We start from the raw sequence: 18331 nt of genomic DNA, 5'->3' as shown, positions 1-18331 counted from the left end.
TATAATGCTTTTCTCAAGACTTTTCTCATGCTCTTTGAAAGTTGCTTTCCGTTAGAACGTTTAAAACAGGGTACTAGCACAAACAGGCAGCCTGGGTGGCTGACTAGAGGGATAAGAATATCTTGTAGGATAAAGTGGCAATTATATCAAAACGTTAGAAACAGTCAAAATCTAAATGCAGCAGCCCATTACAAACAGTATTGTAAGGTGCTTAAAAATGTTATTAGGAATGCAAAAAGTATGTGGTATGCAGATAGAATAGCTAAGTCTCAGGATAAAATTAAAACCATATGGTCAGTCGTAAAGGAAGTTGCTGGTCTGCAGAGACAGGTCGAGGATATAGAATCAGTGCGTAGTGGGAATGTCCGTGTTACTGATAAGTCGCATATATGTACAGTATTTAATAACCACTTTCTGAATATAGCAGGTGAACTAAATAGAAACCTAGTCCCAACAGGGAATCATATAGCGCTCTTAGAAAAAAGTGTTCCGAGACTGTTACCTGAAATGCTCCTCCATGATACTGACAAGAGGGAGATTGAGTTAATAATTAAATCACTAAAGACCAAGAACTCTCATGGATATGACGGGGTATCTAGCAGAATACTGAAGTATTGTTCTATGTATGTTAGCCCAGTTCTCAGCCATATCTGTAACTTTTCCTTTAGGAGTGGTCGGTTTCCTGACCGATTAAAGTACTTGGTAGTGAAGCCACTTTATAAAAAGGGAGACATTGATAATGTTGACAATTTTAGACCTATTTCTACGCCATCGGTGTTTGCTAAAGTTATCGAGAAGGTTGTATATACAAGGTTACTGGAGCATTTAAATTCACATAATTTGCTGTCAAATGTTCGGTTTCGTTTTAGAAATGGCTTAACAACTGAAAATGCTATATTCTCTTTTCTCTGTGAGGTTTCGGACGGATTAAATAAAAGGTTGCGAGCGCTAGGTGTTTTCTTTGATTTAACGAAGGCTTTTGACTGTGTTGACCACAAAATATTACTGCAGAAGTTGGACCATTATGGAGTAAGGGGAGTAGCTTACAATTGGTTCGCCTCTTATTTTAAGAACAGAAAGCAGAGGGTAATTCTCCGCAATATTGAGAGTGGTAGTGGTGTTCAGTCCCAATGGGGCACTGTTAAGTGGGGCGTTCCCCAAGGGTCGGTGCTGGGGCCACTGCTGTTTCTTATTTATATAAATGATATGCCTTCTAGTATTACAGGTGATTCAAAAATATTTCTGTTTGGTGATGGCACCAGCTTGATAGTGAAGGATTTTGTGTGTAATATTGAAACAGTAACAAATAATGTAGTTCATGAAATAAGTTCGTGGCTTGTGGAAAATAATTTGATGCTAAATCACAGTAGGACTCAGTTTTTACAGTTTCTAACTCACAATTCAACAAGAACCGATATTCTGATCAGACAGAATAGGCATGTTATAAGCGAGACGGAACAGTTCAAGTTCCTAGGCGTTCGGATAGATAGTAAGCTGTTGGGGAAAGCCCATGTCCAGGATCTTGTTCAGAAGCTAAATGCTGCTTTATTTACCATTAGAACAGTATCTGAAATAAGTGACACTTCAACACGAAAAGTAGTCTACTTCGCATATTTTCATACGCTTATGTCGTATGGTATTATTTTTTGGGGTAATTCTTCTGATTCAAAAAGGGTATTTTTGGCTCAAAAACGGGCTGTTCGAGCTATATGTGGTGTAAGTTCAAGAACGTCTTGTCGACCCCTATTCAAAAATCTGGGAATTCTGACATTGCCCTCACAGTATATATTTTCTTTAATGTCGTTTGTTGTTAACAGTATTAGCCTATTCCCAAGAGTTAGCAGCTTTCACTCAGTTAATACTAGGCAGAAATCAAATCTGCATGTAGAATGCACTTCCTTGACTCTTGTGCAGAAAGGGGTGCAGTATTCTGCTGCATCCATTTGCAATAAGCTATCACAAGAACTCAAAAATCTTAGCAGTAGCCCAAACTCTTTTAAGTCTAAACTGCAGAGTTTCCTCATGGCTCACTCCTTCTATTCTGTCGAGGAGCTCCTGTAAGAGCTAAAAAATTAAACAAATTCCAGTGTTACATTGTTGATTTTCTTCATTTAAACTTACGACTTGTCACCTGAATATGTTTTTTTATATTTCATTTTATCTGTTTCTAATATCGTGTTATAATTTCATGTATTGACTCGTTCCATGACCATGGAGACTTCTCCTTAATTTGGTCCCACGGAACAATAAATAAATGAATGAATGAATGTATTGACCGACAAAGTGCAACAGGCGTTGAACTCCATCCCACAAACCGACCCCCGGCACCTATACAACAAAGTGCATGCTCATTTACATGCTTGCATTCAACATTCTGGCGGTTACACCAGTTATTAATGCACTAGCACTTCGCGTTTGCAATGGCTTACCTCGCGTTTACTTTAATCTGTGATCTTGCAGTGCTAATCATATAAATATGTTACGTAAACAGAAGTATACCCACGATTTCATTACTCTATTTAATTATTTTTTGATGATTCTGCATTTTTACAAATACACAGACAAATTCTGTGTATTTGTAAAAGTGCAGTATTTTCACGGTCGAAATTCTTTGACATGTTTTGAATTGTGTTCGAAAATATGCTACGTCAAACTCTTCCTGAAAATGTGTTTTTTGATAGAAAGTGTGTATTTGTACATAAACATTCTCCAGAATCTCACACTCAGTACTAGAAACAGTAAGTTACTTTTCGATTTATCGTAGTTTTATATACTTATGTTTCATGACATGGCATTTTGTAATATAACAATGTGATTTTGCCAGGCCCAGAATTTAACGAAATGTAAAGTTGATGTAGACCGTGAAAACACCTGAAGATGAGCCCGCAGGGCTCAAAGTGCATTATACATTTTAATAAAAACCGTTTTTCTTGCTTTTTTACGGGATTTATCAAACCACCTTCTCACTGTCTCGGCCTTCTGCAGTCACAATGAGTACGGATGTGAGCACGCTATTTTGCTTTTACAGCAGTGCGTGTGTTTTTGTGTGTGCAGGAGCGGCCGCCGCTGAGCCTGCAGCTGGCGGAGAGCGTGTCTCTGGGGGCGCGGCTCGCGCTCTCGCACTGCCAGCAGCTGTTCCGCTGGAGGCCCTGGAACTGCCCGGCCGCCGACTTCAGCCTGTGAGTAGCGCACGCCCACCACACCCTCTCACTCACTCTTGCTAACTGAAACGTCTCAATAGTATCTACGTAATCGGCATTTTAGAATATCGCAGTGAACTACATCAGCACCTGAAGAACTGAAACTTACGAACACAGAGACGGACGGGATTATTTTGAGGAAAGAGAAATAACGTCAGCCACATGACAGCACTGAAATAATTCGATGGTGACAAGTGAAAATTTGTTCTGGACTGGGGCTCGAACTCGGATGTCTCACTTTACGCGAGCGCTCGCCTTTACCATTTGGCTATCCTAGCATATTTTCCATCCATCTCATATTCCCAACGCCGTGAGGCGCCTGTCGTGAAGCGCCGGCGGCCAAATGTCGGATCCGCTCGAAACACGTTTGGGCCAAGAGGTCAGCGAGTAAACCATCAGAGAGCGACGCCAGTGGCCACTCCAAAATGACAATCGTTGTGTACAGCCAGCGTCGGCGTGCAACGATCAGGACTACGTTCTGCTTCCGCGACCTAGCCGAGCAGCCATTCAAAAACATGTAGTACTCCACATATCGAGGATTTAAGCTCGTGCTGGAGCAGCAGAAGGACCAGCCTTACCTTGGACTTCAGCAAGGTCCTGGAATCCATCCTTACCCGACGCATCCACCAGCATCTCCGCCAGCACCGCCTCCTTCCCGTTACCCAGTGTGGCTTTCGACTGTCCTTCTCTACCGATGACCTTCTCCTTCACCTCACTCGTCTCCTCTCCGAACAGCTCAACTCCAGTCGCTCCGCCATCTTCCTCTCTCTCGACCTTGAACGCGCTTACGACCGTGTATGGCATTCCGGTCTCCTCTTCAAGCTCCAAACTTTCGCCCTTCCTATCAACTACGTCCGTCTGATCGGGTCCTTTCTTTCCCAACGTCCTTTCCATGTCACCATCCATAACACGGATTCCTACACCTTCTACCAAAAAAACAGCAGAAGGAGTGACATCGCCAGCCCGCAACTGATGAACGTCACCAGAGACGCCGTCTCTGCCCCAAGGTTCCATCCTCTACCCTCTTCTATACCTTTTGTATACGGCGGACATGCCGCCGCCTTCAACCCCCATCCACCTTCTCCAGTACGCCGATGACACCGCCTTCCTTGCCCTCGCCCCCACACTGCAACGCTCCCAACACCTTCTCCAATACGATCTTGACCGGTTCACCACTTGGTGTAACCAGTGGTTGCTCAAGGTCAATTCTTCCAAGACCCTGGTGATCACTGTAGGCAAAACGACCTCTTCCTTCCGTCTCCTCGACTTCTATATCACCATTTATGGCCGTCCTATCACCCTCACTCCCACCCTTGACCATCGCCTCTCCTGGACCCCCGATCTCTGGACTATCCAAGCCAAGGCATGCTCCCGACTCCGTCTCCTCAAGCTCCTTTCTGGTCCCACATGGGGTCTGAAACCCTCCACCATCCTCCACACCTATAAATCCCTCATCCGCCCTATCCTCTGCTACGCTCATCCTGTCTGGATCTCCACCCCTCCTACCTTTTACAAATCCCTTCAAATTCTAGAACGCCATGCACTCCACCTCGCCTATCGCATCTGCCTCCCCTCACCCATACGGATCCTATATGACCTCATCCCGTTCCTGCACCTCCTCCTTTTCCTCGAACAGATACGGATCCTCTACACCTCCCGCAAACTTGATCCCCCTCACCCGCTTGTGTATCCCTTCCTCTCCCACCCCCTTCCATTGCCGTGCCTGCATTCCCACATCCCACCTGCTCTCCATCTCTCCACTCTCCATACCCTCGCCCAAGGTGGCTTCCACCAACTCCCCCTCCCTGATGATGCCCTCCTCCCCTCCATCTACCCCCCTACCAACTTTGATCCTCCCCTTCCACACCCTGCGTTTTTCCTTAGGGCACCCTCTCTCCCCTCTGTCCCTCCTCCCTTCCTCCCTCCCTCCTCTCCCCCAGACTTCCCCTACCCCCCTACATTCTTTCCTCCCCCTCCCATCTCGTCTGCCACTGGCATCTACACCCTCCCCTCTCTCTCCTCCCCCACCTTTCACCTTTTGGCAGGTCCCCATACTCATACAAGTAAAGTGAACATTCTCGCACTGGAGATCGTCGCCAGTGTTTTGTGTGTGCCATCGTGTTAGTGATTCAGTGTTTCGTCATTTGCGCTCCTTTGTTCACGTGTGCCGTTTCTGTCGTCTCTATTAGTGTCCCAGTGCTGCACGTAATTCTTTGGACGCTGCACCTGTGAACGACTTCATGTATTTTAAGTTTGTGTGTCTACTGTTGTCTATCCACCGTGTTGCTTCGTTTTTCGATGTCTCAACTTGTAATAAATGTTTAATCTGTGGCCGAAGAGCGGCGTAATATTGCCGCTGCCGGCCTACCTTTGTGTAAGGTGTCAAAATAACAATAAAGGAAAAAAAAGTAGCAGAAGGAGTGACATCGCCAGCTCACAACCGATGAACTTCACCAGAGACGCCGTCTCTGGTTGGTTGGTTGGTTTGTTCGTGGAGGTTGAAGGGACCAGACTACAAAGGCCATCGGTCCCTGACGCCGTCTCTGTCGCATCCAGTCCGCTATCCTCCTCTGCTCCTCAACCAAGACTCTACCAGCTCAGTGCGTCTGGACTTTGTCATCGATTCGGTGATTGTAGCAAGGAACATAAACTTTTTCATAACTCATGCTCTGCACAGAGCGTTCACGACGAGTGTGCTTCACAATGGCTTGTCGGAACTTTGACTTTGTTCTACCAGTTATATCATCCAGCAAGGGACTTGATTATTTGTTTTCCAATTATTGACATTTTGAAAGACTGTGTTGTGATGTGTTCAAGAATAGTTCTTCTTGCTACAGTAAATTTCTGAAAAAATGTTTAATTTCTATGGTGTTAGTTGATTAATTTCGGAAGACACTTAAAGAAGCATTTTTGAGGTGTTGTTAATATTTAACTAAAGACTCAGAACTGCGTGCATTTAGCGTAATTGATACCTCGCAACAAGAGTTGGGATAATTTTAAGGAAAAACACGTGGAAGGTGGACCCACATATTTCCTCATTTGTTGTTTCATGGAATACACTTTATTGCCTAACAACAATCATTATGATTACAAATTAAAAACCTTGTCAAAAGAATAACAGTGCTCACAATAATTTAAAGAACTTGAACAGGATCATTTCATTAATAACAGACTGTAACAATTTACACCAGTAAGAACAAGACTTGAAACCAGGAACATACATTCCCCAAATAAAAGTAAGAAGTCACACCAACTAGATGTGGCTGCAAATGCATTCCACAAGCTAAGTTTTACCAGTAAAATGAATTACAAATGACTGCCACTAAATATACTAATAATTCCCGAACATGGATAACACCTTAAATAGTCAACGTCCACCTAAAATACGGAAAGGATGACAAGTCACGCCACTGATTCTGGCTGTTGGAAAGCCCTTAACAATCTGTAAGCCTCAATAAAATCCCTTAAGCAATAAATACACAAACAAGTGAAATCACTGATTGTGGCTGTTGGAAAGCACTTAAGAATCTATAACTCTTAATAAAATCCCTTAAGCAATGAAATATACAATACCCAAAACACAAGATAAGCTGTGAAGGCATACAATTTAAAATGTGACTCCCAGCTGGTACACATCAGCAGAAACATTGACAATGACCCTTAAATAAATATACAATCCCCAAAAAGACAAGATAAACTGGCAAATACAGCAGGCGGCTATCACAGCCAACAGGCAATAAGCAGGCAAGTTTTACAATGAATGGCGTTAGCTAATGACTGTGGATAGAAGGGAAAAACTTAACAGTTCATACTTATAAGCAAAAGGCTTTAAAACCTAACAGGCTCCAGAACTAGAAATAAGGGTGCAAGATTTAAATGAGTAGATAAAAAGCAGGTAGAGTGTTGAGGAACTTCGGGCTTCAAAAAATGGCTCTGAGCACTATGGGACTTAACTACTGTGGTCCTCAGTCCCCTAGAACTTAGAACTACTTAAACCTAACTAACCTAAGGACATCAAACACATCAATGCCCGAGGCACGATTCGAACCTGCGACCGTAGCGGTCGCGCGGTTCCAGACTGTAGCGCCTAGAACCGCTCAGCCACTGCGACCGGCAACTTCGGGCTTGCAGGACACACTTCAAAGCTTATGTGCTTGCTGAATTCACAATATCGAATAGTTCAAGAGTTCCGGATTAACTGGCGACACTCCGCTATGGCACGCATCAAACCATCAAATGTACTTAACTTGAGCCAACACGAGGCAGCTGGTAGAGGTGCCAGATTGTGGGCCAACCTGGACGTTGTGCAGCGATGGAAGTGTCGCCGCAGCAGAAGGAAAACACGTATCTGCTCCAGGCTCAGTGAGCAGGAACGCGTCGTCCACTGCCAAAACTACCCTGCCAACACACATCAGAAGGGAACAGGAATCTTCCCAAATAATGCTACAGATGAGAATGTCTAGGATGTAGGCATTATTAACTTTCTCCATAACCGACTATACATACAAGTTGCAAGGTTAACAATCCTTAAAATTACTTCAAAATTAACCAACTGAATTATCAGCGCCTACAAGTCTGGTTACTAGGGCATACTCGTTTATAAAAGGGTGCCTTGCCTTCGACATAGACAATCTCATCAACTCAATTTGTAACAGAGAACACTCATACACTTGCGTGGAATATAGCCTGGTGCAACAAACTGTCATCAGTTACACTGACCAATGACCACGCACACAATCACTCGGGGACGCGTTAATAAGACAGGTCCAGTTCCACATTAACACAGACGTGGCCTTACGTTTCCAGGCAGGGTTGTTATTGCCTCCAGTCCGTCCAGGCGGTCCTCGGGGTGCCGTAAAATTTAAGCTTGGAGAACTGGCAGGGTACTTGCCAACCAGGTTGCACGTGGCCTCCACTGTTCTTGCCTTCAACCGATTTAACCACTCACAGATTCTCGGAACCCATACCGGACAGCCGGAGTCCCCCAAAACCAACAACTCGCCAGCCACGTGCCCTCCAGCTAACTGCCAGTCACAGGGCCCGCCAAAACCGCACAGCACACACCTTGACCAAAGATCCTAGCTCCCGACATATGATCAGGTTCGATATCGGCAGCACAAATAATCAATGGTGCGAGCAGAACTCCGTGCCCGCCAAGATTAAAGCCACCACAGCTCAATGATGGTGTCAGTAAACATTTTTTTCAGTTTTAGATCTTGAGTATCAGTTACGTCGCACATAATATCCGACTTGTCTCACACTACTTGCATAGCGCCCCCCCCCCCCCCCCCTCAAACCCCCATCCTCATTGTTCACATGTCCGCCTCCGGTAGTTGAGTGGAGTAGTTGGCCTTTGGCTGTGCTGCGGTGAGGACGCGCTGTTTGTGTTCCTGCCGCGGAGCGAGCGCTCGTGTTGTTTACATAGTACTCGGCCGTTTCGCGCGTGCCGTACTCAGCATATAGATCACTATGGCGCACCAATACAGAAAATCGACGCTCAAATTTACGTTCCGCAACGAATTTGCACGGCCCAAAGCACTCGAAGTCGAACGATTTCTACGAGAAGAAGTTAAAATCCCAGCGAGCGACATTCTCGGCATTCACTTGTCCATTGTGAGCAGTATCGTATATGTGAAGATCATCAACGACGCAACATGTGAACGGATCCTTCGGGACACGAAACAGGGCCTCCGTTTCTGCCATGCTGATGGCAATGTGGGGACTGTGCACGTCGATTATTCTGGCATGGGACTTCGCACGATCAGAATTTTCGAACTTCCTTTCGAACTACCGGCGGAGGACGTCGTGACAGCGCTGCGCCCCTACGGCACGGTCCATGATCATATTGCGGAAAAATGGACGCAATTCCAGACATATCCTGTGCTGAACGGCGTCCGCCAGGTCCGAATCGAACTTAAACGACATGTCCCTTCATATCTGACTATCGTCCGCCGCTCGTGGTCTCGCGGTAGCGTTCTCGCTTCCCGAGCACGGGGTCCCGGGTTCGATTCCCGGCGGGGTCAGGGATTTTCACCTGCCTCCAGATGACTGGGTGTTTGTGTTGTCCTCATCATTTCATCATCATCCAGGAAAGTGGCGAAATTGGACTGAGCAAAGATTGGATAATTGTACGGGCGCTGATAACCACGCCGTTGAGCGCCCCACAACCCCAACATCATCATCATCATCACATATCTGACTATCGGTGGCTGCCGTGCCATCGTCATCTACGATGGGCAACCGAAGACCTGCTCTGGTTGTGGGAAGGAGGGACACCTCAGATCAGAATGTATGCAACGTCGCATCACTCAACTGCCGCCGGCTGAAGCGGACCCGCCATCGCAGCCGACGCTGCTTCCTGTGACTTATGCAGCAGCCCTCACGACAGCTACCACTTCACCACGACAGCCGACATCCACTGCTGTGTCGCAGCTCCATGCTCCAATACAGGGCGATGATGCCACACCCGTTCCACAAGCTACGGATTCCACTCCGATGCCGCCGCCTCCGTCGACGGATAACAACATACAGGAAGATAGCATGGCCGTCGATTCGCTTATTGTGCCTACGGCTGCCTTTGTGCCGGAACGTCGTGAATCTTTGCCATCGTCTGACGCAGAAGAACACACCAGGAAGCAACGCTCTCCGAAGCGACGGAAGCGGAGGCGTAGAGCAACTTCCGAACGGGATGCGACACCGCCTCCAGAGGATGACGATTCCACCTTCAATGACGACGCTACCACAGAGGCAGCCGCCATTTGCTGCAGTGTGGCACCATCGAACGATACTGAGGACCAACCACATATATCTACAGTGGCACAATCGGATGCCGAGATGCAGGACAGATGCTGCCCACCACCTTCTGGAGTGCAAGCACCAATGCCGTGTCCTAAGGTCGCTAGGGAAGCCGATCTTGCTTTCAGTTCCCCGACGTGGGCGGATGACCAAGACGACGAAGGAACCATGCAAGTTACGCCAACAGGGCCCACGGCGTTGGCGCCGGCTCTCTAGAACAGCCTGCAGGTGAGGTTTGGGGGGATGCGGAGGTGTCAATACAGTCAGAAGCGTCATAGGTAATTCCAGTCTTAATGAATAACTTAACACCTGCGGTTCGTCAACAAGCTTATCGTATCGCCACGCTTAACCTCAACACGATACGAACGGCAGTGAAGATCCAGTTGCTGCGTGAGATGCTTCGTTCTTCGGATGTTGACATTGCCCTGTTGCAAGAAGTATATATAGCGGCCCTCCCCGTTTTCTACGGTTATGTGACATATGTGTCACCGGCGGACCGGAATGGCAGCGGTACGGCAATACTAGTGCGCGACGGCATTGCCATCGAAGAAGTGACTTACCTTCCGTCAGGAAGGGGGCTGGCGATCACAGCACTGGGCACGCGCATCATTAACATTTACGCTCCATCAGGAACTGACCAACGCCGCGAACGATCGCTGTTCTACTAGGAGGATATCGCCCCCCTCTTCATCAGCCGCGTCGATCAATATATCTTCGGCGGCGACTTTAACTGTGTGCTCCACCCCAAAGACCAAGTCCCACATTTCTCGACTTGTCAAGAACTTCGGCTCCTGGTTCGAGACCTGCTTCTCACCGACACGTGGGAGACAGTGCACTGTGGCACATCTTCAAGCCCCGGAATGCCGTCAGATTATCGCCAACACTTGGCTGGATTGCGAACGTCGTCTTCCCCGATACCCATCGACTCTAGCATGGTGGGTGGACTGTGCAAAACCAGCTTTTCGGCGTGTGCTAACACAATTCGGAAAAGATACCGCAGCTTGGCATCGTCACACATTGGACTTTTATTACACGATGCTTCGCGAACTCGACAGCCAACCACCATCTCCAAACCGACAAATGGAAATCCGCCGAATTAAAGGTAAAATATTGTGTCTTACGAGGAAACGTTTGGAGGGGGTCGTAGTGCGATCGCGACGTCAAGACCGAGTGGAAGGAGAAAACCCGTCTATGCATCACATCGTGCTCGACAGCCGCCGACGCCGACAGCAGCTGATCACGGACCTCGTATTGCCGGGTGGTAGGGTCGTAACAACTCAGGCGGCGGTTACAGAAGCCTTCGCAGATCACTATCGCCGGTTTTACGACGAGGTCAATACAGAGGACGAGGAAGCAGATGATCACGACATACTGCAGCACGTGTCGCACACCCTCGACAACGCAGCAGCGGCGACGCTTTTAGGTGGAATTACACGAGACGACATCGAGGACGCGCTTAACAAAGGAGCACTCAACAAATCTCCCGGGCCAGACGGACTGCCGCTCGAGTTTTATCGTACTTTCCGCGATCTCATGATGCCCCGATGGATCATCATGTACCAAGAACTGATGACCCCTGGTTCCCACGTGCCACCTGCATTCGTGGAAGGTCTCCTTATACCGATACACAAGCCTTCCAGAGGTCGGACGGTCGAGGACTACAGGCCCATTACAATGCTTAACTCGGACTATAAAATCTTCGCCCGATTACTCGCCAACCGCATAAAGAAGGTTCTGCCCCTGCTCCTCTCAATGGAGCAAACGACACAGGGCGGAGTGACCAACATGCAAACGGCAACCAGTGAATGCAGGGATTTAATAGCCATCGCCACATCCTGTCGCCTTCGAGCTGCTCTGATCTCTATTGATTTCGACCACGCCTTCGACAGAGTTCACCACAAGTTCCTTCTGTCCGTAATGGCCCGCATGGGCTTCCCGCCTGACTTTATCGACATCTTTCAGCGCCTTTTCCGTGGAGCTGCATCCCGTGTACTGGTGAATGGACGGATTGCGGGTCCCTTTCCGATCCGACGGTCAGTTCGCCAAGGATGCCCACTCTCCATGATTCTTTACGCGATCGCACTCGAACCACTTGTCGGAGGGTTGAAAAACAGGCTCTCGGGCATTTCATTGAGGGATCATACCTTTCAGTGCAGAATATACGCTGATGACCTTCTATTACTTGTCCGATCTGATGACGAGGTACGCTCGGTGATACAATGGGTCAATCGCTATGGTTTGGCAGCGGGCAGCCTCATGAATGTGGCCAAGTCGGCAGCGATGCCGATTGGGAGAGGTCTACAGGAGGACGCTTTAGCCCCACTCCCACTAGTTAACAAGATCCGGTTCTTGGGCATAACATTTACACAGGATGTGCGCCGCACGGCTGCCATGAACTATGCACGATTACTACAGGCAATACGCACAGAAGTTCGCCGGAACTTACTTCGACGGATGGACCTCCTACAGCGTGTGGAATACCTCAACCTTCACGTGGCGACTAAGATGATCCACATGGCCCAGGTCCTACCGATATCGACAGCGATGGCACACAGACTGCAAGCAGCGTTTGGATATTACCTTACCGCCGGACACCTATTCAAAGTCCGCTACGAAACACTCACCCTCCCTCCGCTTGATGGCGGACTGGGACTTATAAATGTACGAGCGAGGGCTACAGCATTATACTTGTGCACAATGATGAAATTGTGGACCCACCAAGATGCTTCCCTTACGGGTCGTTTGTTAGAGGAATTGCTGCCGGCGTCTCTTATGCCACCTGTCACGGTTGCACACATTACACCCTCACTCTCGCACCTCTCGGCATTTATTCTTGAGTATAGTTACGTGCACCCAGACCTTCCCAACACTCGCACTCCCAAGGCGAGAGACTTTTACAGACTGCTGCTAAGGTCCACACCTCGCAATGTGATTGAGAGGAAGAGCCCTACGACCCTATGGCCTGCAGTGTGGAGAGCGGTCCAGAAGTCGTTCCTCCCCACGCGGGTACAAGCCGCGTGGTACCAGGTGGTGAACGGGAAGGTTGTAACACGACAAAGGCTGCACGCTATTGGGATGGCGGATTCCCCCCTTTGCCCACGTTGCCACCTCGTGGATACTGACGAACACCGTTTAACATGTGGATCGGCGTTAGAGGTATGGCTGCTAGTGCAGAAGATCCTCGCCTGCTACCTCCGTATCGCGCCTCGCACAATTGAGCCACGGCTCCTCCTTTGTCCAGAGGATACTTATTTCCCACCTGCGAAGACTCACGCTCTCACATGGTTTAAAGGCATGTCCATATACTACCTCTTTCGAGATGATGAGAAGATGGTGCTTGATTACTGGCAATTTCTCCAGGACAGTCATAGCACACTTGAGTGTACACCCCGATACCGACAACTATTTGCGAACTATTTGCGCAGTGTCTTCGATAACCCCCCTCACAGTTGGGGAGTACCGGGCAGAGGATGACCGCCTTCATGGGGCTCCACACGCTGCGAAATGTTGTACCAATTTGGAACATGGAATCTGTACGCAGACGGGCCATGCACATGGAATGGCGTGCGGGATTTGGTTACTTTTTTCTTTCTTTATTATCTATCATCACAGTCTTGGTTTCAAATTCTATTTCATAGTATAGAAGGAACTCTTGTTCTGTTGTTGCTACGGATGTACATTCTAATTTTGTTTGTCAAAAAAGTCGGTAGAGCACTTGCCTGCGAAAGGCAAAATAAAATAAAAATTAGGTAGCGTTCAAGCCCCGTAATCACTGGATCGCTGGATCGAGTCCCGTTCGTCACTCTTTTTTTTCTAACACAATTTTCTTTACTAGTTACAATTGAAAATAAGAAAAAAAAAATAAAAATAAAAGGTTGGTAGAGCACTTGCCCGCGAAAGGCAATAAAAAAAAACAAAAAAAAAAAAACGGTTCAGGCGTTGGGTTAGGAAGCGAAAGGAAAAGCATTCAAACCTTGTGCGATGCTAAATATTTTCTCTTGCCCGCGAAATGCAAAGGTCCCGAGTTCGAGTCTCGGTCGGGAAATAAAAAAAATAAAAAAAAATAAAAAAAAAAAGTGGTCAGCGCGACAGGATGTCAATCCTAAGGGCCCGGGTTCGATTCCTGGCTGGGTCGGATATTTTGTCCGCTCAGGGACTGGGTGTTGTGTTGTCCTCATCATCATCATTTCATCCCCATCGACGCGCAAGTCGCCGAAATGGCGTCAAATCGAAAGACTTGCACCCGACGAACGGTCTACTCGACGGGAGGCCCTAGTCACACGACATTTTTTTTATTGTTCACATTACTTAACATGACTCTTGCAGTGAGGTGCCATTAAGATGTATGTGTGCTATGGAAGTGTAGTATGAACCACTTTGGATAGTCGCCTTTGAATTACTTCATTGCCCTCGTGCAGTGGGCGTCGGTATTTCCCTGCCATCATATATACATGATACGTGTATACTGTGTACACCCGCAGAATGTGTGGTATCTGTTCTTTCAGACACGTCCGAAAGAACACGCACCACACACATAACAGAGACTATTTTTTAACCCTGCTGTTGTCTTTGGGTCAGTATGACTTAGAAAGGAGTTTGTTCTTCCATAACGTTTTTATATGCAAACTCCTGCCCTCCAAAGTTGATAGCTATGTTTTTCTATACATTCTACATAGCTTGAGCATCAAATAGAAATACCCGTTCTTTTCCTCGTCATAACCTGAATTGTTATACTTGTGTCCCTTAGGTTTACATGACACGACTGTTTAGAATTTCACAGCATATACAAACATTGGTATAAAATTTTATATCTGTGTGTCTGAGATACATGCATAATGGTTTTATTGTAACGATGCTATTCTTTGCTTGCTTATTGTTGAAATGTATGACGTTACACAACAATGCAGGTCGCTTATTACGTTCGCATTGTCAAAGCAGTATCGCTACCAGTAATGCTTCTTCAACTGTTTGGTGCTGACGCAGTCCAGGTATCTAGCTTTCTAATTTCTATGCGGGTATCATGACAGAATGATTTCTTTCGAAGTATTAGTAAATGCATCTGGCTGTGAGGAAAATGTTTCTGGAGAAGAAAATCACACCAGCGACGACAGCACTACATCTGAATCAGAAGTCAGACATTGATACCTGATGTGGCAGCGTGCAAGCGGTGCAGGTGCCTCAGAAAAAAGACAAACATATTGTAGCATGCGGAACTCATAACCTCTTCCAGAAACTGGATCTACTGTAACTGATATAAAATTGTCTTTTCAAGCCCTATTGAGCGATAATATTCAGAATGCTGTGATGGAAATGACTAATATTGAGACTCAAAAAGTTTATATTGATAGCTGGGAAGATTTAAATCAAAGTATGCTTGTAGCCTGCATTTTTTTGTTATTACTGAGTCGTGCATGTGCACTGAAGCGCCAAAGAAACTGGTATAGGCATGCATATTCAAATACAGAGATATTTAAATAGACAGATACGTCACTGCGGTTGCGAACGCCTAGATAAGACAAAACGTGTCTGTCGCAGTTGTTACATTGATTAATGTTGCTACATTGGCAGGTTATGAAGATGTAAGTGAGTTTGAACGTGGTGTTACAGTCGGCGCACGAGCGATGGCACACAGTATCTCCGAGGTAGCAATGAGTTGGGGATTTTCCCACACGACCATTTCACGAGTGTTCCGTGAATATCAGGAATCCGGTAAAACATCAAATCTCCGACATCGCTGCAGTCTGAAACAGATTCTGCAAGAACAGGACCAACGACGACTGAAGAGAATCGTTCAACGTGACAGAAGTGCAACCCTTCAGCAAATTTCTGCAGATTTCAGTGCTGAGCCATCAGGAAGTGTCAGCGTGCGAACCATTCAACGAAATATAAAAGGTATGGGGTTTCGGAGCCGAAGGCCCACTCGTGTACCCTTGATGACTGCACGACACAAAGCTTTACGCCTCGCCTAGGCCAGTCAACACAGGTATTGGGCTGTTGATGACTGGAAGCATGTTACCTGGTCGGACATGGACTGACCAAAAAAGTGAAGCACCCAGAACACATGGTCGGATGTCAATGTGACTCTGTACATGTACATACCGTTGGTGAATACCGTATATAAATGATTAGAGTTGCAATTCTCTGTGAGAGGTAGAACAGCCACCATAGTGCATTTGTGTAGTTCGTGTTTAGTGTTGTTGCCAGGCCTGGTACGGTATATAAAGGCCATGTACAACGTCGTATATTGAGTGATCACTGTGTTACAGCCCCCCGAGCTCAGAGGTTGCAATAAGTCAGAACGACCAAGAGGTATAGTTTGGGAGAGAGCGATGAGTCTCGCTGAAGCGTACAGAGAAACACAGGCAAGTGTGTTGCTGACTTTATTGCATCGAAGGTACACAGCCGGCCTTGCATTGAACTCGGCGATGGGACTACGCAATGTACGTGCAGACTCTGCAGCGTCAGCATCCGGTTGTTCAGCCTTGCGGATGTAGAGTTCCTACTGTCGCCACGGCTTAAGTGGCCCGGAACATGGCTGACAGCTCCCTCAAGCCGACTCGTGGACCCCATGTAGAGCGTCAAAGGGAAGCAGCTGATCGCTGTCTTTGTGGTGAGCCTTAGCAGCGCACTTCGGTCAGTGCCCGCAGACAGCTCTGCACCCGGGAGGCCGCGAGTTCACGCTGCAACCCCGCCCCTGCGGACGGCAGCTTGCAGTCCACCGGACGATGCCACCCAAAGAGCGGAGGCCAGCAGCCCTCTCGCTCCTCGCGCCAGCGCAGCTCGAAGGTACGACGTGCCCAGCCACAGCAATGAAGAGTCCGTGCAGCGGAGGTTGGAGTTAGCTTCAATGGGCCAGTTGGCTGGTGATATCCATCACCAAAATGTCGTCGTGGTTGGCCTGCAACTTAAACAGTCGTCATTCTCTCTAGCTCTAGGCGTAGAAAAATGGCGATATGACTTCCTGCTTTGAGCCTCTGGGCTAGCTTATTTACACGTCTTTACCCTACGCCTCTGACGAAGTTCCTCTGGAGGGGACAAGTGGAGTGCTCTTTAATAATCCCAACGTCACCTTTCCTCAGGTCGCTTCGGCCCCTACTCAAAGACCACTAGGAGCCGTTGTAACCGCAACGTATAGGTTCTTCACAGCATGTCGGTATCATGCACTGCCCTGTTCACATCTGTATAAAATACCGCAGGTCCTTGCCTTCTACCCTGTGAGCGATGTCGTAAACCTGCTCGTAGAATCGTTCGCAAAATATCAACGTCTGCGATCCGATGTGTCAGCTATGGCTGAAAGCTAATACCTGTACGAAATTACCGAGCGAGGTGGCGCAGTGGTTAGCACACTGGACTCGCATTCGGGAGGACGACGGTTCAATCCCGCGTCCGACCATCCTGATTTAGGTTTTCCGTGATTTCCCTAAATCGCTCTAGGCAAAGGTCAGGATGGTTCCTTTGAAAGGGCACGGCCGACTTCCTTCCCCGTCCTTCCCTAATCCGATGAGACCGATGACCTCGCTGTTTGGTCTCTTTCCCCAAACCATCCATCCATCCTGTACGAAATTGACAAGAATTCCCCAAATCCACGCCTGTACTTATTCGTGGTGCAACAACTGTGAAGGAAATGGAGATGCCATGTACTCAAATGAGACAGTGTTATCAGCACTTGTCAGAATTTGATATGAGCCTTATTGTGGGTCTCCATTTAGATGCCTTGTCGAATTGTGCAACATCCAAATTTGTAGGGTGTTTGGATGCAGCAGTGGTCCGATGTTGGATGGCATGGGAATTTGAGGGCAGGCACACTCGTCGTCGAGGTTCTGGTCGACCACGCTTGACCACCGTACAAGACGATAGCCATACTGTACAACAAACACATCGTAACCTTGGCATCTGCCCCTGCCAGCCGAGAACAACTAATGGACTCCCCGGAGTAATTAGACTGTCGTTAACAGCAAACACAAATGGCTGCGTTTGGAATAATGCCATGACCAGGAAGTATGGACTGCTGATGAACAGCGTTAGATTGCGTTGGGCAATGAATCGTGTTTCTGCACTACCATGGTTTACCACCGTGGGGGAGTATGGTAGCGATATGGCTAGAAGTCGCATTCTTGCTGCGTTTTGGAGGGAGACAACGGTGTAACTGCAAACAGCATGGTCTGGAGAGCCATTGGGTGTGCCTTCATATGACAGTTCGTACTGATTAAGGGTACTTTGACAGCACCCGTGGTACATCATGGATATCCTGCCTCCTCATGTGTTATCTCTCATGCAACAGTATCGTGGCGAAATTTTTCAACAGGTCATTGCTCCTGTACATGTGGCACTTATCT

The 18331-nt window shown here is 47.5% G+C and overlaps 1 protein-coding gene across 1 annotated transcript in view; it reads left to right on the top strand.

Annotated features, from left to right (window-relative positions):
* Positions 1 to 18331, top strand: part of LOC126456453 (protein Wnt-8b-like) — a 141455-nt gene that overhangs the window by 34192 nt on the left and 88932 nt on the right. Inside the window, exon 2 of the mRNA XM_050092202.1 lies at positions 3055 to 3179. Coding sequence (XP_049948159.1) covers positions 3055 to 3179 — 125 coding nt within the window. The remainder of the gene's footprint in view (positions 1 to 3054; positions 3180 to 18331) is intronic.

The sequence above is a fragment of the Schistocerca serialis genome, chromosome 2 (genome assembly GCF_023864345.2).
Source record: "Schistocerca serialis cubense isolate TAMUIC-IGC-003099 chromosome 2, iqSchSeri2.2, whole genome shotgun sequence".
In the NCBI taxonomy this organism is placed as follows: Eukaryota; Metazoa; Arthropoda; class Insecta; order Orthoptera; family Acrididae; genus Schistocerca; species Schistocerca serialis.
This window is presented reverse-complemented; position numbering and strand designations above follow the sequence as displayed.